This window comes from Triturus cristatus, chromosome 11, assembly GCF_964204655.1.
Source record: "Triturus cristatus chromosome 11, aTriCri1.1, whole genome shotgun sequence".
NCBI lineage: Eukaryota > Metazoa > Chordata > Amphibia > Caudata > Salamandridae > Triturus > Triturus cristatus.
Window position 1 is genome coordinate 435,322,315 of NC_140594.1, and position 26,578 is coordinate 435,348,892.

Below are 26,578 nucleotides of genomic sequence, written 5' to 3' on the forward strand. Positions count from 1 at the left end.
ACTGATCTGGGTTTCAAGCAAGCCTGGCTGAAGACGGCTGAAATTCCAGAAACCGGTCCTAGGAAGCTTGTTTCCGGTCCAGGGAAGACATGGCTTGGCAGTTCGGGCTGGACTGTTCCCATGAGGCACAGGGTCATACTGATTTGTATATGGCCATGTCTGAACTGGGGTGGCAGAGTGGGCTAAAGAACGGTGATGGATTAAACCCAGATCAGTTAACTGGGGGTGAGTGCTTGCAATGTTCAACACTCCGTCCATCATTTCCTTTGGTTTTTGCTTTGTTCGCCATAAGTTGGCAGGGTATGCTCAGACGTGAGTCCCTTGCTCACTTTGCCACTGGATTCAAGCAAGCCTGGCTGAAGACGGCTGAAATGCCAGAAACCGGTCCCAGGAAGCTTGTTTCCGGTCCAGGGAAGACATGGCTTGGCAGTTCGGGCTGGACTGTTCCCATGAGGCACAGGGTCATACTGATTTGCATATGGCCATGTCTGAACTGGGGTGGCAGAGTGGGCTAAAGAACGGTGATGGATTAAACCCAGATCAGTTGACTGGGGGTGAGTGCTTGCAATGTTCAACACTCCGTCCATCATTTCCTTTGGTTTTTGCTTTGTTCGCCATAAGTTGGCAGGGTATGCTCAGACGTGAGTCCCTTGCTCACTTTGCCACTGGATTCAAGCAAGCCTGGCTGAAGACGGCTGAAATGCCAGAAACCGGTCCTAGGAAGCTTGTTTCTGGTCCAGGGAAGACATGGCTTGGCAGTTCGGGCTGGACTGTTCCCATGAGGCACAGGGTCATACTGATTTGCATATGGCCATGTCTGAACTGGGGTGGCAGAGTGGGTTAAAGAACGGTGATGGATTAAACCCAGATCAGTTGACTGGGGGTGAGTGCTTGCAATGTTCAACACTCCGTCCATCATTTCCTTTGGTTTTTGCCTTATTTACAAGGCAGCATTAAGGCACTTAATGTGGCTTAACGCTGCCTTGTAAATAATGCACCCTTTCATGCTATACTTAGCGTAGCGTGAAAGGGGTGGGCAATGGGTGTTGCGGTGGGTGTTCCACCGTAACACCCATTTATTTTGATGCTGCCCCATATTTACAAGAATGGCGTAAACATGGAGCAGTGCTAAAATTAAGACCAAGGAAAACTTGGTCTTAAATTCTCTATTGCTCCTCTTTTTTGCTGTTTATATGTGTGTTGCATTGTGCATAAACAATAATTTTAAAATGTTCGCGTTGCAACCAATGTTACCTCTAATTTGTTTCCTCTGTGTGCGGCAGTGTAGGGTCTCTGTGCGCTGCAGCCATGGCAATGTGCGCCAGGAACCGGACCGCGTGTGTGTGCAGCGCCAAATATCCCTCCAAACTTTTGCTTAAAAAATCGGTGCATTTCCACACATATTAGTCAGTTATTTGGAGTGAGAAGGATAGCAGAGGGATAGAAGGGGAAGAAAGGTTTGCATTCATATATAGCACTTGTTACCCCGATGGGTGTTGATGCGCTTTTCTGGTAAGTAGCACGCTACGCCGGAACCCATAAAGTATTAGTGTTGAAAATTAGTATAGTGAAATATGAAGTAATTCGAGTGGTGGATATGTTATTCAGTTATTTGGATAGAGAAGGGTAGGTGGTGGGATAGAAGAAAGAAAGAGGTTTGTATTTATATAGCGCTTGCTACCCCTGATGGGGTTTTGAAGCGCTTTTTTTGGCGAGTGGCACGCTACCCTGGAACCCATAATGATTAGTGTTGAATTAGTACAGTGAAATATGAAAGTAATTTGAGTGGTGGCTTTGTTAGTCAGTTATTTGGATTGATCAATCTATTATATTTAATAACTGCTGGGTGGGGTACAGTGATGAGAGGTCTGAGCTGAAAATTCTGCTTCACAGAGCCGGCGCTGTGGCCAGCAGTCTGTCCCTTCCCTTCTTTCTACGCTTTGGGGTTAGGCATTTACCTTGCATGGATGGAGTGTGTGCTTCTTGTTCACTTAATTATGGATCCTTTTTGGCTTTAGTAAGTGTGGCATGTAGATTGGGGCATCACTCACTTTCTGTAATAACATCCATCCCCGCCTTTGTTGCCCAGTTGTTGCAATAAGACCGCAATAGAAAACTGGCCATGAAGCCAGTCACTGCTGCAGCTGAACATATTATAGGCCTGATGCTTCCCCAATTACCGCACAATTCTTTCTTTTTTTAATTTTTTATTTTTTTATTTCAGGTTTTCACAATATTAGCCACGTCTGTCTGCAAAGCCCATTTAGAACTTAGTTCTGGCTGTGAAGTGTCCAAGATGGGAGACAAGTTGACCTTTCTTAAAATGCCCTGTATCACCAATCTAAGCCTTCCAACCAATATCCTGCCCTTATGTTTCACAATTCCATGACTTCATCCACCTTTAAGTTGCTGTATCTATCTGTGGTGTCCACCAGGCTCTGTGAAGCAAAACTTTTTGCCCACCTTTAGAAACGGTGATGGCAGGGACAGTGTTGTGAATTTGAGCTCTATTCATGTAAAGCGATGCAAGATGCTGTGTTGAAATCTGCTGGCAGAGTATTCTATACAAACTGAACAATCTGGCGCCTTGTTTTATTCACAAAGGTTCAGTGTATCTTTGCCTGCCTACTTGAATCTGCAAAGGGAGTGTCAGAAAGGGCCCTGCATTCGTCAAGCTGTGAGTTATCACAACTACAACTTTTCCGATGTATTAAAGGAATGTGGACAAAACGCAGTTAATGGGAACCTAGCAACCTACCTCCTCCCTTACTAAGCTACAGTAGGGAAGCTGTCCTCCACAAAATGATAGCCTTTGGCCAGGGTCGGATTGGGATCACAATATGGCCCGGGTACTCCCAAAAAAAAGTGGCTCACTTTTCTGGATCGTCCCTTTCACGGATCACCATCTCGTTAGTCTCATTAGACTAATTTTTTTGAGAAATGTTAGGCAAAATAAATATTTTAAAGCTTCTAGAGCCAGTGACTTTACTGGAAGTTTATAGGTTGGCCTAGCCTTACTGATAACGGGCCAGAACCCTCTATGGTTGATCATTACTAGAAGCACTGCATGCTGGCGAGGAGAAATAAAATAGCCTACGGTCACAACACTTGATCTGGCTAGGGTTGCCACCTGGACAGTACCAAATGGAAGAAAATCACCCAAAGCTGGTAATTTTTCATCTGACAGGTATGTACTTTAAGTAGTCAACGTAAGGCGAAAGCACTTTAAAATGTGTTCTAAAGCTGCCTTAATTCTCTGTGACTGATAGTAAAACTAAAACAAAACCTGAAAAAATATGTTTAAATGGATTAGGGACTTTTTTAATATAAAGAGTTCTCTTTAATGTTATTGCCCAGCCTTTGTAGAATCTGTCTGGTTATTTCTTGTTAATAGAGGTTTTTTTTTAAGTTTCAGTTGCGGCTCTGGGCTTGAAAATGTACGAAAACTCATTAATAGTGTTAATCTCAAATAGTGGAAAACAGTCCATCCACACCTTTCTCTCATGTTTCCCCAGAGGTATAAGCGCTATAAGTGAGTTCTGCTGGGGCACTCATATTTCTGGCTTAGCAACAGGGCTCGAGTCGGGGTACCACGCGGGTGGACGGCGTCCCCCCACTTATTTTACCAGGTTTTTCCGGGTGGACGCCGTCCCCCCTGCCCAAAAGCTGGACAGCATTGTGTGAGCAGAGAGCCCGGGTGGGAGGGAAGTTTCCCGTAAATTACCAAAGATATGCTAATATTTGTAATTGGAGACTTTAAGAGGCACCGGTGGTGTGTGCAGGCTGGAGTGATTGGGAGGCGGAGCGAGCAGGCGTTGGCGGTTAACGCTTGGAATGTGTGTCCTTCTGTATCTTGTGCACTTTTGAGCACTTCGTTGTGCAACTGGGGCACCCCCTCGGGGGAGCGGGGGGGGGGGGAGGGGGGGTTGCAAAGGACATCGAGGAACAGACCAGGGGTAGCAGTGCTGTGAAATGCCCCGTCATCCAAAGGCATATGAATACTCATGAGATTCCTGTTTTGACGTCACTTCCGGTGACAGCGCCCCCCCACTTCTTTTCATGAGATTCCTGTTGTGACGTCACTTCCGGTGACAGCGTCCCCCCACTTCTTTTTTTAGGACTTGTGCCCTGCTTAGCAACATCCCTCGACGACTCAAGGCTGTGGAGAACAGAATCTGAAAATGTGCTGGGTGAAGCCCCCCTCTGTGTATCGATGTCTTCTTTATAAATACAAAGGTCTGATGTGTGATGCATTTGTTTGTACAGTGCCACCCCTTGCCCTTCTCAGTGCCTCGATGTAGCCACAAATGTTGCGATATGACAAAAAAAAGAGAAATCTGGCTACACAATAAAGACTCCCAGTTACCATTCTCTAAAGGTATCTATTCCTGCACGTTCTTGAGACCCACAATCCTAAAAAAAATAACAATAAAATTTACAAAAAACTGTACACCACTTTTCAAGAAGTGCAAATTGCACAGACCTTTCGCAGGCAACTCTCACAAAGTAAGGAACACCCCTCCTGTGTGTGCATCAAATATTCTAAAAACACACTGGTTCAGGAACTACTTTCTGTAGCTGCATAACATTCTTTCTGTCGGACAGCATCGGAACCTCTGATAATTAGATCTACGAAGCTTGTCTTACAGGAGCACACGATTTGCAGGTGACGCTCAGTTCATGATATAATAGTTTAATTCTGCTTTAGTCAGTTACTCCTATAATCAGGGGCCCATCTGGTTTTACCACATGTGCACTTGCTTTATGTCTCGCTGACATCTTGCTGTACTGCAGTGTTTCATTTAACTATTGTTGTAAATGCCAGTTTACAGCACTGACACTGTTCCACTCAGTGCTTTGTGTACTTTTCTGGGCACACGTTTTGTGCAGCGATTCAGGGTTAATATTAATCATATCCAGTCATTTAAGTCCTGCACCCAGCAACAAGGCCTAAAAGACACTGCGGCTGAGGTGACAACACCTGGTCTCTTAGGATGCCGCTTCTCTTACCCCCAGCGAACCCGCGGTAGACTGAGGTGAGAATGGACAATGGCCATAAAATCACCTCTCCTTTTAGCCTCCCCCATGTAGGCCCCTGCCTATTCACACCCTCCCCATTGCCCCCATAACATGAAGGTCATGGCCTGGCAGGGGATGACACTGCATTTGGACAGGCAGGCCCCATGAGGCAGGGGGCCTAGGCCAGAATGCCCCAAAGGCCAGAGCAACCCCGAGCTCCCAGCGTCAAGTTACAGAGGGTCAGGAGAGAGCCTGTGATGCTGGCGCCTCATTATAGTGGGGCTGGCGAAGATAGGAGGTCTATTGTGCCAGTTTACAGAGGCTAAAAAAACGGCCCACGGGTGCCCCTGAAGCACTGGCCCATCGCCCAATGCCCAAAAGCCAGCCTTCCCAATACGACCCTGCCTTTGGCTCTACTGTATCATTATTGGCCCAAGTGCAACTCCTCTCCCCAAAATACAGGGAGACCCAAAAGAAAAGCAGAGTCTCAAACACAGCGTAGGCTAAAGCACACGTGCACAGCTGCGTGGCTGATTGTGGGCCTTTGAGTTAGTATTCATGTCAATTGCAGCGCACGGGCTGCAATTAACATGAATACTAACTCAATGGCCCACAATCAGCCCTGCAGCTGTTCCCTTCCAATACCTAGAGCCACAGGAATGACCACTTTTTGCGCCGCTCACGTTTTAAAATCGGCGGTGCGAACGGTCTCCAGGATGTGCGCGCTAAATGCAGCACATTGCGCGCTTGTGGCGACTTCAGTGCGCGCGCGCCCGCGCACGCAGGTTATTGGGAACAGTGGTTGCAACTTCTATGTGTGCTGAAAAAGCAGCAAACATAGAAGTTACAAATCGAAATGTAAGATTGTTTATGTGCAGGAAGGGACCCCTTCCTGCACATAAACAATGATTCCCCACAACGCAGGCGCCCTTGCATTATGGTACAAGGGTTCCTGCGTTGGCGCTAGGCAGCTGAAATTGGCAGCAGCACAGGGGACAACACAGGGCTGCACCGTATTGTTGTAAATATGGTACAGCTCTGCGTTTCAGAAGTGGCAGAGCGCGGCGTTAGACCAAGAAGGTTAATGCCACGCTCCACCACTACTTTGTAAATATGCCCTAATGTTTCAAAAAGAGTGCATAATTGTGCATGCCACAGCATGTTATTGTAAGTGGTGTAGTCAGTGTGTCATGGGTCCTTCAGCAAAGAAGGAAATGGCCCCACTGGCTGCTATTTGAACTATGAAATACAGCAATAATCAGGGTACAGTGAGTCCCTCAGGCCCATGAGCCCTGGTGCCATTGCATCTGCAGCAGCAATGGAAGCTACGCCCCTGCTTAGTAACAATGGTCAAAACCTAGGGCCAGATTTATCATCATTTGGGGCAATGTAACGCGGCAAGACAACTTGCTGCGCTGCATCAAATGGATAGAGAAGGAATGCGCCATAATGACTAAAATATTTCTTCTTCCTGCTCTCTCTGCGCCATGTTGCAAGAGTGCATTACAGCCAGGGTTGTTTTTGTGCAGGAAGAAACAATCCCCAGAAGTATTTACCTCTTCCTATGTGTGCTGCAGAATGCATCACATGTAGAAAGAGGAAATGTTACACCTCACCAGGGAAGGCGCAGCATTATGAACACATTCCCAGGTATACTATTGTTAAAATAAATCTGAGAATGAGCCACGCGCCACTCATGGAACAACTTCCCCCAGCAGAGTACAGCAAGGCAGCAACTTGTGGTGGCTTGTGCTAATCCAGATTTACTATTCCAAGCAAAGCCACGCAGAGTGTCTGTGCATGGCAGAGAAAATCTGACTTAGAAGCTTTTGTTGCCTTGCATGATGCAGGGGCAACGCAAGCACTTCATAAATCTGGGCCGCTATATGCTTTTAAGACCACTTTAAAAAGTCCCGCCTTTAATCTACATGCCTCTCTCTTACTTTGACTCTTTCTAACCTGTCTTTCTCTCACACCTCCCTCCTTCTTGGGTACTTCCTTCTATCACTCAGTCACACCACCTTCTCCCTAACCCCTTACAGTTTTCCTCTACAGGTATCTCTGACATCTGCACTCTCAAACACCACAGCACATAGTCATAATAAAATGACTGGATTGTACACTGCAAACAGCGTTTCTGGAATACATTCAATCATATGTGTAAAGTTGGGACCCCCCTCTATCAATGGGAATGACCTAAAAGTCATTGGTCTTTACTTTGAGTGAGTGCAATAGGTTAGGGTTTTGCATCTTCCAGTTTCCAAAGATAGGAAGTCTGTATGAGAACTTTGTGCATCAGTCTAGGGCAGTGCTTCTCAAACATTTTAGAATCAAGACCCGCTTTTTAGAACTACAGGCTTTCAATACCCACATAGCTTTAATGAACATGACGTGGTTATTAGGTCGAGCCTGGACAGCGCATGCGCTGTCGCAAGACCTGTAGTAAACAAAATACGGAGGGTCATTTGTCCTGCCACTTGCCATTGGGTCTTTCTGGCATTGCCCTTCTTATGTGGCTGATTGTTGCCTGGCGATCAGTCATGTAATTTCCGTTTTCTGCCGAGGCAGCACCGACTAAGTACAGTTTACTTACGCTGTACTTGTTTATTAGTTCCTTTGAGGACTACTTCTTTTATTTCATGGTAACGATTTAGCGCCAGCCAACGCTTCATAGCTTTGACATATACAGGCGTAGCACATTATGTAAAGCACAGCGCCCGCATTCATAATTACAATATGCGCGTCGCGCTTTAAGTTTAGCTCGGTATTATTTCTTTCGGAGCAGTTTTTACGAGCACTGCTCATGCTACATTATGCTGCCTCCCAGACCGCAATGCTACCCCCTGCCCCCCCCCCCCTAATTGTTGCGTCTGCAGCCCCGATACTCTTTTTCGTTAAGTATGTCAGCCGCGCGTTTCTTTTGCTGTGCACGACGCGGCTGCCAACCTCCATATTTTAATTAGTGGATTTGTTATTATTTCTTTGTTATTTCATTTGGACCAGTTTTTACGGGCACTGGACATGCTGGGTTATGTTATGCCGCCTCACCAACTGCATTTCACCCCCTCACTGCCCTCTGTGCCGTTTCATGTTGGACGCTCTCGCCCTTTGCTGTCTGCTCTCTCTCCTCCAGCAGGGCCGGACCCTGCGGCTCTATGCCAAACACAGCACAGTGTCCACCCGGCACTGGCCCGCCGGAAGTCCCGAGGAAGTGGGTCTCTGAGTGGACTACAATGTCCTCAGCAGTGCGGACCGGCGGTATCAGTGCCTGCACATGAGCCAGCCCTGGAGCACTGGGCAAAGCAAATTGGCAGCGCTGTATGACGAAGCTGCCTTTAAGCTCCGGGTGCGCACTGCTGCCCCGGGACCCCCCAGGCCTGTCTTTCCCCACCAGCATCTCTTTCACTACATCAAGAGGATTTACAGCTGCTGTAAACTGGGCTTCACCTGCAGGAAAAACAAGGATCTCCAGGGACGAGTAGTATTAGGTTAACATCTCTTCATACCACTGCGCAGTAGCCTCAAAGCGCATTTACCGGCCTTTGTCCCGAGACGTATATTGCTAATATAAAATTCTTTGAAAAAGTTAACATTACTTAAACTTCCCATAAATAGCAGAATCTCCCTAAGTTTCAATGACACAATTTCTTCACGGGTCGATGGAATTCTTCCTTCATTGAATTCTTCATAGGACCACTGGTCTCGCTGAATTTGATTGTCCAAATTTGTGTAGAATTTCGATGTTGTTGGTGCATGTTAGTGCAAATAATCTCTGTGGCCCCCCTCCCCCTCCCATTTCTCACATATGAGGTCCTGTTTTAATCAAAAAGAAACCTTTTTGATGAATGTTGTATGAAACATAAAAACATTTGTCTGCAAAATGTCTGTAATGTATTTTCACAAATCACACACATTAAAAATATATGTAAGGAAAACGGTATTTAAAACCATCTGTTTAATCTTTATTCAAGGCATCAGGCAGGGCAAGACTCTCTGCAGAACAGAGCTTGCTGGTGTCGATGCACATTGAAGTCCCATGACCACTATATGTCATTGTTATAGTTTAGAGTTTGTATCATACTCCTTAAAGCGTTGCACCCAATCGTATTTCAGGCATTACCAGTGCCATGAGTGTTGCAGGTTTGCTGTTTGCTAACGCGCCAACACAAAGTAATCACTGGTTGCTTCAAGGTGTTCCCAATATAGATATTAGAATAGGAAGAAACAAATGAACAATTCATTTTGATAAAATATTCATCAGAGGGTGTTTTAGTCATCTCTGCATGACGCTTGAGATAGCTTTGAAACACCATTATTAGACTGAAGGGGTTGCGAGCTGGAAGCGTTATACCAATGCTACAATAAAATAAAATGCAAACAATGAATACTAATTGTAGGACCCACATGCACCAGATGGTTATGGTGTTCTTCATCACTTGGGGTACTGGGGCCTCGGAAGCCCTCTGTTCTTGCTACGGTGTAGCTATCAACTGCGCAGCAGGTGCAAGAGCGCCGAGGCCCAGGGGTCATAGGGGCCCCCTGCATCCCACTCATAGCTGTCTTGTTTTTACCAAACCAGATGACAGGGGGACGTGTTCCTTTCTTGCATTAGGACCCTTGGTACCATTGCAGGAAATAGCGCTTTATAGCGCATTTGGCTCACTCCGAGGTATGTAATCGACTGCCTGAGAAAATCTTGAGAGAGTGAAGCTTTGTGGGGATATATACACTGTGCAAAGTACACTCAGCCCAGGACCGTTTTCCGAGTACTTGCAAGAAGCTCTCTAGAGGGAGGCGGTGTTCTAAACTTTTATTGGCGGCACAGTGTCATGTATGTTATACGCATGCATCAGTTGTGCACGACGCCCAATGTGGCCCAAACTCTCACAAAATGCTTTCTATCATATATTTTGGGTTTGAGAAATGTAACACTATCAGAATTAGCGTAGAAAAATTATTTTAAATGTACCTCACGACTTTATGCTTTCAGTAGCCTCAAAGTCATCAGTCGACTTCTGGGGAGGCAGTCCAAGATGGGAGAGAGAAGAAGCATTTGCAATGCAATAGGTCTCGCATTCATGCAAGTTTAAGCTATTGGCATTATAAATGACAATGCCTTTTATTTATGTTTTAAAAACTAAAACACAAATAAAAGGCATGGTTATTTGTAATGTCAATAGCTCAAACTCGCGTACATGCGAGACCTATTGCATTGCAAATGCTTGTTTTTTTAGTGCAACTAAAGCATCCTGTGGCAGCGCACTTTCATTTTACGATAAAATGACCACTAAATTTGCACAGACATATTGTTTTACTGAAAAATGTATACTGCCCACAAATCAGAATGTGTAGAAATAGGGTTTTAGTAAATATTTATCATTTGTACATCACCACCAAGTAAAGTGACTCCATTTGTTTTCATCTTATTAAAATCTGTTTCCATCACACTTTAGAATTACAAAAAATGTGCTTCGTTTTTGATTCCCTAACAGCTTAATATTGTTAATTTACAGGTATTTACATTTTGTTGTGCACTACAAAAAAATTACACCCTACAGCCTTTCCTTTCACAGCAAGATTATCACATAATTCACTTTACCGTTCTTTGACTGCAAAATGAGAGGAGTTTGTAAACACTAATATCAATGTTAAAAAATAAGCAGCAGTATGTCAGAAGGCACACCCTGACAGTTGACCTCTGTCTTTGAAGCACAGTAAATGTGACAAGATAAATACAGAATTTAATGGCATCTTTATTTATTGCTTGGACTTTGGCAACCGTTCCAAAATCGGCTTGTAAACCAACAGTGGGTTGTGTTCCACAGTTTAGGAAACACTGGCCTAGGGCTTTACACATGTCAGAAAACAAAAACAACTATAACTTTAGAAATACAATCTATCTCATATTCAAGCCCTAGATCCAATCTTGTGGCCATCTGTAGGTTATTGTAGCCTAAGATATCTACTCTATATCGAGATGGCTCAGTGAGTTAAACGCTAACCACTGAAATATGCAATTGTTTATCTGCAGCTCACAAATATGAATGCTTGCAAAACAGACTCAGCCTTCCTTCCGTCCAAGCACTTCTTAATTTGAGCTAGTGGTTTCCATTCCCCGGAACAAGCACCTAATTGTCAGCACCAGCACCTATGACGTTTTGCCACATGTTGGTACTTTTTGTCTAATTTAGAGATGAGCACAACAACAGCCGTTTATTAATTTAATATACATTAAAATAACTAATATATGCTGCCCAAGCTATTGGTTTTTTTTTTTAACAAACTTTATTGATGACTTTAGCAAATTTGAAATGTATCAGTCATTCTACAGAGACAGTATTTCACTTTTGCATGGAGAACATTACACACATAGCTTATAATGGCTATGTGCGGCATTTCGTAAACGATAAAAGCGAAGACAATGATCTCCAATAACATCGTTGACATCAAAGTAAGCGATCTGACAATATAAATCGATAATAGGAGACAATTACATTCCAAGCAACAAGCGAACTTCATTAAACCATCCCCTCCCTCCCTAGCCCGCCCTCTCCCCACTCCTGGTCAATCGAGTTTCGGTTTCACCAACTATCACTCTGTGGCGGTACAATAAAGGCCACAAAGAATAGCATTATCCTCGGGTTTAGCAGAGCTGTGTGTCTGAGTCCCGAAAGCTATCATGAAAAGATAGTATAGGACTCCTGCGTGTTACGGGGTTGGGATATTCTACGGGGGTAGTAGATCGAGCGACTCCAGCTTAAGAAGCAGAGCCTCGCAGTCCATCGAGATGGGTTGTTTCCTGAGCCCCCTATCCTCTTCTCTGCGAAGAGCTGCACCCTCCGCCTTCCCCCACTGCACCATGTCGCCCTGCCACTTGTACACCGCTGGGCTCCTAGGAGATTTCCATCGCACGGTAAGGGCTCTCACTGCCACGATAAGGGCTAGGTCTACGAACCGCAACTGTGCTTTCTGCACTTTAGTGCGCCTGCGGAGGCCTGCGAGGCAATACAATGCGTCTTCCGGGACAGGAAGTCCAGTGACTGCTCTCAAAGCATCCCGAATCCCCACCCAGTAGTCCCTAAGACAGGGACAGGACCATAACATATGTAGGAAGTCTGCCTCTTCCCCTCTGCAGCGGGGGCAATGATGTGGGGATTCTGGAAATATACGATGAATCCTCTCAGGGGTAAGGTATGCTCTGTGGAGGATCATAGTCTGTATAAACTTCAGTCTTGCATTACGCGACACTTTTTTGGGGTGTTCGACCATACATTCCCATGCTTTGTCCATAAATGCACTACCGGAGTCCTCGGACCAGCATGCTCTAAGGGCCGTGAGTGGGATTGCTGCATGTGTTCAGATCCCAGTGTACAGCCATCTGACCAAGTGTCCCCCCTTCCCCATATAATACAGAAGATGTACCAAAGAGTGTTGTGGGGGTTCGTTCCTCTGAGGGGCCCAGGCGTGTTTAATATAGCGGGACACAGCAGCGTGCAGCAAATATAAACGTGGTGGTGCACCGGTATATTGTCGGAAGAGATCGTGGTCCAGCAAAGTACCATCTCCAAAGAAAGCCCCAACATCGTCCACTCCTGCCTGCCCAAGCTATTGTTATAGTGGTGGGTGGCCTGTAAGACTGAATTTTCACACTGGTAGGAGTGTGATGGTTAGTAGTTGTGTTGCTACTGGCATTGGCAGCGTAGGCAGGGGCAGTGGGCGGTGCAAGCTGCAGTGGACTCCTGAGGAGGGCCCTGGCACATATGATTTTTTACAAATAAAGCACTGCTTCCATATATGGTCAATTGGGTGCCATCGCACTGAGTCACAGTACCATTTGCCACAGTCAGCCAAACCGGGGCAGCCAACCACGGTCAGTGCAATGAGACAGAGAGTTGCTGCCTCCCACACTGGACACACAGAGACATATTAAGAGGCACACCAGAACTGAACCACAACAAACAAAGGGATCTCACGAGCTTGTTTTACTATCAAAAGACATAACCTGGCCTTTGACCATCAGCAATCAATCGACACATAGCAGTGTACATAGAGAGAGGCTGTAGAGCGCCAAGAGGCCATGAAATTTGAGAAAACGTGTGACATAGATGTCTTCTGCTGGGAGACTGTTCCTTGAGGTCACTACTCTCCCTGCGATAAGTATTTCCTAAGTTACTCCAGTTCTCTCGGATCTCTTATTGAGGCCTTTACTTGGGATTTTGCTTATCCGCAGAAAAAAATATATAATTAATTTGTTTTAGTTAGAGAGTTCTTTTAGCCAGAGGTCTAAATACAATTCAAACCCAGCAGCACAAAACCTGTGATGTGTACAAAATAAACACTGGTGAGAATGTAAGGTGCAGTACCAGCCAACATGTTTTGGGCATTGAAACGCCCACAATACCAAGCTCATGAGTCATCAGAGATTTTATTTTTTCAAATGTAGCTTTTATCTCTGTTTTCCACCCTTAACAGCTGAAAGTTTACTTGGCAGCTGTCACATTGTGTCCTTGTTTCTATTCCCTGACACTTTTCGGGGAAAGGAATCAGCTGATGCTTCTTATTTTACCTTGATAGGGGTCTCCAGCCTTTTCTATAACGTGAACTACTTTTGATTATTAAAAAATAATCCCGAGCTACTAACATACATAACAGCTGCTACAGTAGGTCCCGCATCAGACATGCCCATCAGATTATTTTTAGGGTTGCATACTTTGACCCCAACTCGAGCAGCCCCACTCCTGAGCTACTCTGCTCTTTCTTCCCAGCCAGAGTTTATACACACACAGTGTGACTAACAGTGCCAGGGCCCACTGCAGCAGGCAGCTTTGCTGCATGGTAGTTTGTTATGTTGCAGGCTTCTTGCTGTCATTGTGTGTGTCCTTGAGCATGGAACTTTGTCGTTGGTGTGGCTGGTTCTACATCACAGGTCTGCAGCTCAGCCATGCTCCCTCCTGCGATATGCACAAGGTAGCAGCACTGTGAAGGCCCAGATCCTTTAAATTATTTTCTAGGCTGGACTCCATGTCGAAGAGCTACTTTCTGGCAGCTGGTGAGCTACTGTTAGCTCCCGAGCTACCTGTTGGAGACATCAGTGGCCAGTGCTTAATTTGAGCCGGTGGTTGCCAGTGCTCAGCACTGGCACTTAATTACCAACACCAGCACTTATGACAGTCTGCCACATGGTGGCGCTGTTTGTATCATTTAGAGATTAGCACAACAATAGTTGTTTATTAATTCAATATACATTAAAATTACTAATACATGAAACCCAAGCCATTTTTATAGCTTTGGGGGCCTGGAATAGTCTAAATTGCTATACTTGTAGCAGTGTGTGGTTAGTCGATGTGTTTGTACTGTCATTTGCACTGCTGGCAGGGGAAATGGTGGGTGCAAGCTGCAGTGGCCTTCTGACGAGGGCCCTGGCACTTATTACTTTACAAATAAAGCAGTCCTCAAAATTCAGAAACTAAAATGATGTGTTCAGCAAGTAAATTAGCATTCGTATGTCCACGCTCCTTGGTAATCTCAGACATATGATAACATGCAATAAACTTGTCTAACCCGTGATCACAGATTATATCATATGTTACAATCATTTTTAAATAAATAAAAGGCATAGGTCGGTCTGGGCAGTCAAAAATAGGTTGCACACTTGCAGAGACAACCGGCACGTTAGGGAAGTTTGAGACACTTAAAGGCTGACTAGACACTTTGAGAAAGGACTGACACTTTTATACAACAACATGATACTTTAATGTGTAGTAAGCACGTTAAGACTGGGTGGAGACTTTATTACAGGGTCGCTACTTGAAAGCCAGTGGAGCAATCTATGCAGGGGAGGATAATGTAAAGCATGGGTGGGATATTAGGAAACAATTTCCACTTTATGTCAGTTGTGTATGTATAAGGCAGGAATAACATTTTCAGACAGGATCAATACTTTAGGTGAGGATGGACTCTTTAACACATAATTGTTACTTCTTTAAGGTCGGATAAATACTCTAAGACATCATTGTTACTTCAATGCAGGAGGGGTACTTCATGCTCCACTGCCGGGGGACACCCTTTGATACCTCATAAATACTTCAATGCAAGCGTTGGGACAATTCAGACAGGGTGGATACTTTCGAACAGGATTGGCACTTTAAAGCACCATGATCACTTTGAGACAGGTGTGATACCATAGTGGTGAACTGAGACGGGATGCAAATTAAAAGGCAGCGTGATAGGTATTTCATGCAGAAGTATCACTTTAAGACAAGGTTGATACCTCAATGTGTTAATAGTAAAGAAATGCAGGGCGGGCAGCATAAAGCAGCATGCATGTTTAATGCATAAAAAGCACTTTAAAACTGGATTGACACTTCAGTTCGAGCATTGCATATAAAGACACGTTGGGCACCTTACAAAGTATTGATACTTTACTGCAGGAGGGGGTCGTTAGTAGCGAGCACCTTAAGACAGGACAAACACATTATTGCAGAGGAAGCACTTTAGAAAGAGGGGATGGCACTTTAAAAGCGGAATAACTTATTAAATCAGAATTGATACGTCAATGCAGGAGAAGCACTGTAGGACAGAATAGGTCAATGCGTAAATATAATATTATGGCAGGGTGGGCACTGAGAATCAGAACTGATAGTAAATGGAACAGGAACATTTTAGGGCGGGGCGGGCACTTTAAGCAAGGGTGAATACTTCAATGAAGTGGGGGCCGCACTTTAAGACAAGATGTACACATTAACATGGTTGAACAGCAGGAAGAGCACTGTAAGTACGACAAGATGGGCACGACAAGAAGCTGCAATGAAAGAAGGGCGGGTACACCCAGCCAGGCTGAGCAGCAGGAAGGCTAGCGGTTCCACGCGCCACTGATGCAAGCCCTCGCATTAGACCAGGAAGGGGCGCGCGACATACCTGGGCTTTGCCGTCCTCTTCATCCTTGTAGTAGCAGAGCATCTGCCCCCTCAGCACAAAGTACCTCGGCTGCCAGTTGCGCACGATGGACCTCTGCTTCTTCAGCCAGCCGGCCTTGAGCGCTGGCTCCAGCGCTGGCGGGGACAAGGGCCCCTTGGCGGCCGCCGAGTGGTCACCGGTCATGACGCTCTTGGAGCGAACTGCGGAGAGGAAGAGAGAAGACGGCTGACTGACAGACATGAGAAGCGTCCCTTGGAGCGCGCAGCCAGGCGGGAAGGGGCGCGTGAGCGTGTTGAGGCCTGTCCGTCGAGGTGTCTGAGGAAACGGGCACCGGGGGCCCCACAGGATATCTGGGACCACCCTAAGAGCATTTGCCTCCGACGACAGCCAGCTGTCGCTTGCAAAAGGAAGTGGCTAGTTTGTGTGTCAGCCCGGGCACTTCCTTCTCTGTGCGTAGGAGGTAGACACTCGAAACAAGGGCCGGGTACTCGCTGGCTTTTCAAGGGACTGCGGCCCTCACTTTCGAGGCACAGGCTTTGTATGTATCGCCCTCTTCGTAAGTGTGCCAGAGGCCGCGAGGAGGCAGGGCATTCCAGGGAGGGTCGAGGTTTGGACTGTAGGCCAACAAGTCATACATATCACTTGAGAAGAAGAGCTTAGAGACACACAGAGGCTTAGGGGGAGAGCAGTGACCCTCACTGATGCCTCTGGGCCACGTGGCCCTTGGGGGCTGCTGCAGTATTCGAAATTTCACCTCTGGTTTAACAATGTTGGTGCAGATTTACAATAACTCGCGCATCTCTGCATATTAGCAGAGCTGCGCCAGTTATTTTGCGTCACTGAAAAATAGCCTTGCGCCACCATGGATGCGCCGCAAGGATGGAAAGATGCGTGACGCATCTTCTGACGTAAGGCAGCGCATTGCTGGAGTCGTGTTGCAAGCACGACGCAACTCCAACAATGGTTAGGAATGCCTATTCCTGACTTGCTGCGTCACTCCTTACACCTGCTTCAAGCAGGCGTAAGGTTTTGACGCAGTGGCATTGTAAAAGTGACTCAGTAAAATCTTGTAGATTTCACTGCGTCACTTTTTTCGAGGCTTTCCTACGTTGTAACGCCCACCCTGCATACATTATACCTGACGCAGGTATAATGTAGCGCAGGGCTTTACAGCGTGACGCATCTCACTAGATGCGTCACGTTGTAAATATGTTGCATAGTGGCGCATTGTTTACGACGCTGCTGTGTCACAGAAGTGATGCAACAGTGTCGTAAAGATGTTGCAAGGGGCTTATAACTCTTCCACGTTGTGTTCAGTGGCGCACCAAAGAGGCAAAAGTAGGGCTCCTTTACACTTGCTAGGTAGCAACAGACAAAAAAAAATAGTTCTTAATGCACTGGGTCCCTCTCCACTGGGCCTCGGCACCACTGTATAAGCTGCACTAATGATAATTGTGCCACTGCTTATTTCTGTATGAGGCCTGTAGTGTTGCTGGAGAGTCAGCCACTATCCACCACGATGCAGCCAATTCAAGGGATACTATTTAGGTTTTTTTGTTTGCTTGTTTTTCGGTTTATTTACATAGTATTGCAATATAAACCACAATTTAGCCTTGCTTTGCATTAACACAGGAGTTAACTATTAAATACAAATAGGTTAGTGAATTAGGAAAACAAAAACATCTTCACACATACAACTACTTACCTAGGTAGTCAAACACCAAGGGCTGTACTATAGAAGTGCCTCAGGGGCGAGACAGGCGTTTGCACCCGCTTTGCGCGCCTCTGGGGCACTTTGGCATTAAAGAAGTGGCCACAGACACTTGAGCGACCCCTTCTGTAATACTGATAGCGCTGACGCACATACAGTGCCAGCACTTCCTCAAGAGGGCATACCCTCATTTGCATGGGGGGTGTAGCCTCATGCAAATGAGGAAATCCCCTTGCCTCTGTTCCCACGCTGTATTAAAGACACGTATTACAGCAAACAGATGATGGACCGAATGCTGACAATGCAAACATTCCCCCCCAGTCAAAAGATCTGGGTTAAATCCATTGTTCTTTTGCCCACTACGCCACCCCAGTTTTGACCCAGCCATATGCAAATCAGTCTTGACCCTGTGCCCCATGGGAACAGTCCAGACCGAACTGCCAGGTCAGGTCCTCCCTGGACCGGAAAGAAGCATCCTGGGACCGGTTTCAGGGTATGTCAATTGTGTGTCTTTTGCTTTCTCGTATTAAAGATACGGGCACAGAGGCAAATCTGGAGTTGCACTGATAGTGCGCCACCTAAAAGGTGGGGAACTGTCAGTGGGATCCCCTGGGATCCCCTCTGGCGTGGGGAAAGGGGATCCCATGGACTCACCAAACATCCCCTTGCAGGCGGGTGCAGTCACTCACTGCACCCGCCTGTCTCTAATCCCCTTTAAAAGTGCAGGCGGGTTGCCGCCCACACTGTGAACAGACGGAGCGTCTTCAAAGCAGCCGCTTCATTTTTCACATGAATGCGCTGCCCTGGAGGCAGCACAAGTTGGCGGCTGCCCTAGGGGCAGCGCATTAACCATTATGCTGTACATTTTCCTGGTTAGCGCTGGGCTCACCTTTTGAAAGGTGTGCCCAACGCTAACCAGGAAAATGCACCGCATACATAATATTGCCCCAAAAGGGCACACACAGAATGCTTTAAACATGCAAAGGACCACAATCATGAGCAGTGAAATATTTTGTACTTGAAGGATCAATCGTTTCAACCTTTACTTAAAGACAGGAAAATGTTTTAATTCAACCTGAGAAAAATGTACACAAAATGCTGCACGTGGGATGCAACGCCAGCCACTTTTAAAACGTTATCCCATCACATTGTAGCAGCTGATGGTGGTAAAAAATCTAACTCATGAACTGGCGTATTAACAATGTTTATTACTGCTCAGTGAGTTAGAAGTGTTTTTAGAGAGAGGCCCAATTGTGTGAACACACGGTAAATCAGAACCTGACGACCAGTTTTAAAACTTAACTGAGATATACAGAATAAAAGTGGTACAGCCATTATGTGTGCATGTAGATTTGTTTCCTGATGACTGCAAAGTTATATGTGTGTTGTACAAATGAATTGATCTGGGGTTAGAAAGGACAAAATGGTGCTCTTGTGCTTCCTTCCAAGATAAAATCATGTGTTGATGATGCATAACATTTTTAATAGGAGCTGCAGTTATAGCTTACCTTAAGAGGCCTGTGTATTTCTGTACCACTGGGATCCCTTTTGTATAAATGTATATTGCAAATTCAACATAACTAGATAATAATGTAGTAGAACGTCTAACTTTATTAAGCTATTCTATTGCTGTATAATTTGACCCTCTGAGATTCTGTGTCAGGACTGGAGCCTTCTGATTATGTAAACCCTTAGTCACTGTTTATTCTCAGCAGTCATATGGCACTGCAGTAAACACCCTGTGGAAGGAAAAAACAATGAACTACTATACCCAAGAGTAATGAAGAATTACAAGTACCATCATTTTATTGTATGTTATGTTAGCTGTATTCAGAGGAGTAGCCAGAAAATTAAAACACCCCCCACTTCGAACCAAAGCTCTTATGGCACCAAGCAAACAAAGCAAGTCATCACAGCCCTCCCCAGAAGAGCCCTCTTGTGTCTTAAATCCAAGTATCTATCCATTCATCCTTCCATTCACCTGCTGATATCCACAATTTCATCTTTACATTCTGACATCCATCCATTCATTCTTTCATCTATCATTCAGTCTTTCACTATTCTGTCCGTCCGTACATCCATATCGATACCAATCCATCCAACTCCAAACTATCCATCAAACCTATCCCTCCATCTTTCTATTCATCCATCCATCCATTCACCCTTTCACTCATCCATCTCTCCACCCACCCTTTCACTCATCCTTCCAGTCACTCATCCATCCATCGATCTACCCTTTTACTCCATTCATCCATCCATCCACCCTTTAACTCCATCCATCCTCCCATCCCCTCATCTATCCATCCACCTTTTCACTCATCCATCTATCCACTCACTCATCCATACATCCACTCACTCGCCCATACACGACTTCACTCATCTGTTCATTCATTCACACTCCCTTTCACTCATTCATCCATTCTTTCACTCATCCATCCAGTTTCACTCATCCATCAATCCAACCTTTCACTCATCCACCCATCCTTTCACATCATCCATCCACTCTTTCACTCATTCATTCATTTATCCATTCATCCATCCCCCCTTCTTTTTATTCATCTATCCATTCTTTCACTTATCCGTCCATCTACCCTTTCATCCATCCATCCACCCTCCCTTTCACTAATCCAGCCATTCTTTCACTCATCCATTCTTTACATCCACCTTTACACTTATTCATCCATCCATCCATCTACCCATCCACCTTTTCACTCACCATCCACCCTTTCATTTACACACCCATCCATCGTCCTTTCACACACTCATTCCTTTCACGTTATTTATGAGTCTTTGTCTGCCAAGATGCAGAGAGAAGAGGCCCATCAAGAACTCCACCTACGCTGTAGCTGCTAAAGCAGGGGGGGAGGGGGTTGATGATGCCCCTGGCTGTATTTATAGAGCATGCTAATCACCCGCAAGCGTATCCTGTCTTGGTAGCAGGTGAGTGTGTGTAACCCCGGTGAGCTTCCTTGAAGAGCCAAGAGCCTGATTTGGAGTTTGCCAGCGGGTTACTCTATCACAAACGTGAAGAATATCCTATCTGCCATATTACAAGTGCATTATATCCAATGGAATTTGTAATGCGTCAGACGGGGTATCTGTCACATTTGTGAAGAAGCAACCCCTCCATAGACATATCGTTTCAGGCTTTAGGAGCCATGTAAGAGAGGGTGCAACATCCTGATCTGCATTTGTGTATGAGTGGGGTGTATGTGAGTCAGAGTCCAGCAGAGCGGAGGTGATTAGGAAGTTGGTGAAACTGGATGCAGTCGTTCAAGTAAGCAGTGCATATGTTGCGGAGTGCTTTGTAGGTGTGGGTGAAGAGTTAGAAGTGTGCACGCTTGTGTACTTGGAGCCAGCGGAGTTGCTTGAGGTTGGGTGTGGTGAGGGCCCGGCGTGGGAGATTAAGGACTAGTCTGGTAGCTGAGTTGTGGCAGGTCTGAAGTGTTCTTGTGCCAATAAACAGTGGCAAATAAAAAGTAAGGTGTCCATATAAAGCATTGTGATTATGTGTTACCTTCCTCTTCTTTGTTGCTTGGTAGCCATGTTAAGTATAGTTCGTTTTTATCATATTTGCATTTTATAAACTCTGTTTTGTTTAAAAATGTGTTAACTCATCCTTCGCAGTGACGTCATGATGATCCTGGTCAGCGATGCCGCTTGCTTTCACTATTCATTGTCCCCAGAGACGTTTTAAGGCATGGGTAAAGTGGACCCAGGCCAAGGACCCCAACCTTTCATGGTGCCCCCTGATAGAGGCAGCTCTGTTTTGCAGTCTTGCTCTGATGACCTTGAATAATTCTTAAAACTATTGTTTTAAATACTGGTTTCCTTTATTTTTTTTTTATCTGAGGGATGTATGGGAGTCTATTACAGATATTTTGCATACAAATGTTCATGTTTTTCAACACGATCCAACATACATAGAAAAGTTTATTTTAGATCAAAACAGGACTTCACATATGAGAAATGGAGAGGGGTGGTCGCAAAGATTATTTGCAATGCTATTAGTGAGCTCCTTCTATATTGTAATATTGAAAACAAGTCACTATCTTTCAATATTAGATGTAATCACATTTGGAATTTGGATAAGTGTGCCTGTGCACTGTCATTGACCTGGCCAAAGAGGGAATCAAAGAGCTGAAATTCGATCCTAAATTCAAAGCTGTTCTGAACAGGGGACCCCAAATTACATTTGGCCAAGGGCCCCGGAAGTCCTTAAGATGTCCCTGACTATCCCCACTGCTGCAGGTCTGGTCCATTTTGACCAATATTTGCTTTCAGAGCTCCCTGCGTTAGTGCCATTTTGTGATAGTTAATGAATTGTCAGCTGATAGCGGAGCCATGTTTTCAACACTTTCACATCTGAATTTTAAAAAAAGATAAGAAATTTTACAAGCAACGCTTACCCACATATTTCAAATATCTTTATTCAGAAGCATGATCAAGGTCCCAGGCATGGTGCTAGGGCAAGCTTCTCCCAACCAGTTTCTTCAGTTCCCCTCACAGCCTCTCATAACCTCAACTCCTCCCTGATTCCATCCATTATATCTCACAGAGGATTATTGCCCTTCTTCAACAGCTATGTAGCAGTTTTGCAAGATGGGCCAACAGACTTTAAGGATGGGTAAAACATTTGGGGACTTAAATTGACACTTTCAAATCAAACATTTCTAGTGAGGAAAATATCACACTTTAACCATTTCCAATATTCCTTTTGATTTGACAACTGATTTGGCTACCAGTTTCATATCTGGACCAGACAAACCAGCATTTGATCAAAGTTTACAAAACGTGGTACAGGGATCCATACCAACTTTATTGGACCCTATGACTCAACAATTAAATATTTACTTTCTATTATAAATGATGCATATTCTCAGTTACCTGCACAATTACCACAACATACTTTATAAACCCCCCATAAATCTACATTCAAGGCAAACACCTTAGAGAATCTAAAAAGGGCATAGATAGATGTTTTTTCTCCAATTAACAAAATGTTTAATGAGAATGAGGAACATTATTTGTTTTGTCCTTCTCTGAAAATCAAATTGAAATATGTGATGGATGATGAAGAAAGATCTTCATGTCCCTTTTCTAAAAAGAGGAAAAATTGTAGATATTGAAGCAGGAGAATTTTCCTCTTCAAAAATGAATTCTGTTGCATCACTCCTGCATGGTACTTTTTATCTAAAAGAGATAGTTCTACCCTTATCCTCTGAATTGACTCCTACACCCTAGACAGCTGTTTATATTCAGAGCAGATTGAGAAAACCCTTCACAAAAGAAATCAGGAATAAAAACTGTGCAGAATGTGCTCATCCTAGTTTATTGGGCAAGGTAGCGCCAATGTCTCACATAGACTACAAATTAACTACCTTCCTAAGCAAATTCACAAAAAATCCTAAAAAAGGCATTGATAGATCTTGAAATGCATGCCCAGATAAACCTTTAGACATCTACTGCCCCTTTTAAAAATTGTGGACATTACATTTCTGCCAAAGACCAAGGTACTCCAATTGACCCAGACATTTTAGCAGGCTTGACATGAGTAATAGCCGTATTGGATAGCACCAATTGTGCCGTTTCAATGGAATGGCGCAGATCAATACTTCTACACTTTGATCCCAAACTACGTAAACATTCGACAATTTAAGTGGGTCCCTCTGCATAGGGGGTTCTCTTCAGCAATCCTTTAGTAAAAGAAGTCACAAAGTTTGTGAATACTTTTACATCATTGGAGAAAACACAAACAGCCCTCAAATATAATTTTCAATCTAACGTTTTTGTCAGGGCTGGCAGAGGCAGGGACTGCTTAGCAAGTCATTATGCTTCTTACCACGGAACTTCAGTAAAAGTGGGTTCAATCAAGAGTAGGAAAAATATTGCTAATCCTCGCCTAGGGTGTATAAGAAGTAGGAATAAGAGCCAGGGTCAGGGTGGGAAGCCTAGGCTAGACGAAAACAAACTACAGCTCCCAGAGTGCACCTTGGGGCAGGTCTCTAAGTCAACTTCGGGTGAGACTATAGGGGGGTCAAGTAACGAACAAAAAAAAAAAATCATCAAACAAAAAAAAGTTAAAAACAGGAATTTGAGAGCACCAGGGGATATAGCCCCCTCATTGCGCTCCTATTTTAAAGTGTTACCCCAGATATTAGAGGTCACGCAGGAAATGGCTACATCTCAGGGAGGCAATAGGCAATCCAATAAACAACAGGTTATTCCCAACGTTACCCCCAACGTAAGTCCCTCTTCTGGACCTCCTGCTAAGGTGGCATTACCTGAGTGTTCATCGGAAGCTATTTCACCAGACTTGGCTGTGGTCATCAGTTCAGAGAACGCTATCTTTAATGAACTGCCAAACCAACAAGTTGAGGCGCTATTAGAAGGAACGCCAGGGTCAAATGTAACGGAGGTGAGGGCAGATGATGGAATGGATCGGGGTCATGAATCTCTGAAGGGGGGAGACACGCTGGAGGCTCTAGTCAGCTCAATCAGTGCAATGAGGGAAGAAATAAGGCATGACTTTGCAGTGTCGAAGGCTAACCAGAACGATATAAGGGCTACTTGTGAGCTCCTGGGTCAAAAGGTGGAAGGCCTATGCGAAAGGACTGGCGCGTTGGAAAGCTCAGTTGGTCTTCTAACAACGGATCTAGAGGCTGCCAAGTCTAAAATACAAGTCCTCCAAAGAGATGGGGATGACATAAGAGAGAGGGTTGAGGTTTTGGAAAATTACTCAAGACGTAATAACATCCGACTCCTAAAAATCCCAGAAGGTAAAGAAGGAGCAGATCTTAAAGGATTCATAATCCGGTCTTTGAAGGAATCCCTTAATTTAGTAGAGACAGCGGAAGAATTAGACAAGGACATCCAACGAATACACAGAGACCCTTTCCGTTTAAATCCGGCGAGATCTAAGCCTAGGAAGGTGCTAATTAACTTTTTGACCTATGCACTCAAGGAAAAGATCTTAAACCTTGCTCTGAAGGCTAGAACATTGAAGTGCGCAGACTTCTCCTTCGAAATACGTTCGGATCTGTCCAAAACCACACTGGACAGACAGTGGGAGTTGGGGCAACGCATGGATAAGTTCAAGTCCTTAGGAGCCACAGTGCAGATGAGGTTTCCGGCTTTTTTACGGATTATGCATAACAACAAAATGCATAATATTCGCTCTGTCCATGATGCTGATGATCTACTAAATCTCATTAGGGAACAGGCCCAGAAGACAAAATGATGGGGTGAGAGGAATTCCTTTCTTGCCCTTCTGGGTCTCCACATATAATTGTTAATGGTTAATGGTGATGCCTTCATTTTCAACTTCTGGCCTCTCCCCTCCACGGAACTTAGAACAAGATATATATATATACACGGGGGTGCCTTTTTAACACTTAGAAAGTGTAAGTTTAATAGATCCTTTTTTTCACTTATTATTTTTCTGGATTTTGGATTCACTTTTTGCACTTACAATAGATGGCACAGGTAGATTGCTAGTGTAATATAAGCAGCAGGGGGGGCTGTAGGGTAAGGCTGTAGGTGGGCATAATCTGGCCAGTCATCAGGCTAGAATAGTCAGGGGTGGGTTTTTCTAGGGGGGTGGGGTGGGACTGGGGGTGGTGGTGGGGGGGATGGGTATCGCATTAAAAATCCTCATTTGTATATCGTATTTACTTTCTCAGGCCAAGCTTTGTATATTTAAAACTCTCCAATCTATTAATCTAACTACTAAACATTGGGAGGAGCGAAATAATGAAGGTGTTGGAACAAAAAAATGACATTAATACATTACATCTCCTGGAATGTTAACGGCCTGCGCGGGAGAGGTAGGCGTGATTGTATTTTACAATACCTGAGAGACTCTCAGGCGCAGGTGATAGTTCTTCAGGAGACACACCTTCTAAAAACAGAGGTTACAGCTTTGTTAAAGAAACATAAGTGGGTTGACAAATTTTGCTCAACAGATCATAATGCCAATATCAGGGGGGTCATATTCATCTTTAAAAAAACTGCCAAAGCACAAATTTTGGAATGTAGAGAAGATCACTCAGGGAGATGGCTATTAGTGAGAGTAATGTTGGATGCTCAGATTTATACCTTAGTTGGCTATTATGGCCCTAACTCCGATGACCCATCATATCTGGATGTGATCAGGAACCATCTAATATCGCTTCAAGATCCAGTAATTTGGATGGGGGACTTTAATATTGTTCTCAATCTTAGGTTGGACAAATCTGTGAAATCTAGATTTTGTAGCTCTGTTAAATCCAGGTGCTCCATCCTAACAATTATGACACAACTTGGGTTAGCGGACGTATGGAGAGAGAGGGCGGGTAATGATTTAGGGGTGTCCCTTCGGAATAGCCGTTTTAAACATAAGTCAAGAATTGACTACGCACTTTTCAGCTATTGCCTAAAGGACACTATTTTTACGATAGATTATCTTCCCTCGCACCTCTCAGACCACTCTGCACTGGTATTTTCTTTAAAACGGGGAAACTCTACAAAACACCCTTCCTGGTCCTTCGACCGGACTCTCTTGCTTGAAGACGAAGAGGTTAAATTTTTAACAACTGAGTCCTTAATTTTCTTCGATATCAATAGGGACTCGGCTGGCTCTACCGCTGTCTGGGAAACATTCAAGGCCTTTTTAAGAGGTCAGATTACCAACAGATCGTCTTTTAGGCGGAAGATATATAGAGAGCAGGTTGCCAGTCTCGAACAAGAGATGAAACATCTAGTGTTAAGGATTGAGTCTCCCCTAGGAACAATACAAGATCAAGATAAATTGGCCGATTTAAATTCACAACTCAACAATATCTTACAGGGGAGGGTAAATAAAAGATGGGAAGCATTTAAAACCTCCCAATTTGAATTTGGTGAAGCCGCAGGAAAAGTATTAGCTTGGAAAATAAAAGCAGATCAAGCTAT

The 26,578-nt window shown here is 44.7% G+C and overlaps 1 protein-coding gene across 1 annotated transcript in view; it reads right to left on the reverse strand.

Annotated features, from left to right (window-relative positions):
* ARHGAP25 (Rho GTPase activating protein 25) overlaps positions 1-26,578 on the reverse strand; it is a 346,205-nt gene that overhangs the window by 169,266 nt on the left and 150,361 nt on the right. The window contains exon 2 of the mRNA XM_085636348.1: positions 15,937-16,136. Coding sequence (XP_085492474.1) covers positions 15,937-16,136 — 200 coding nt within the window. The remainder of the gene's footprint in view (positions 1-15,936; positions 16,137-26,578) is intronic.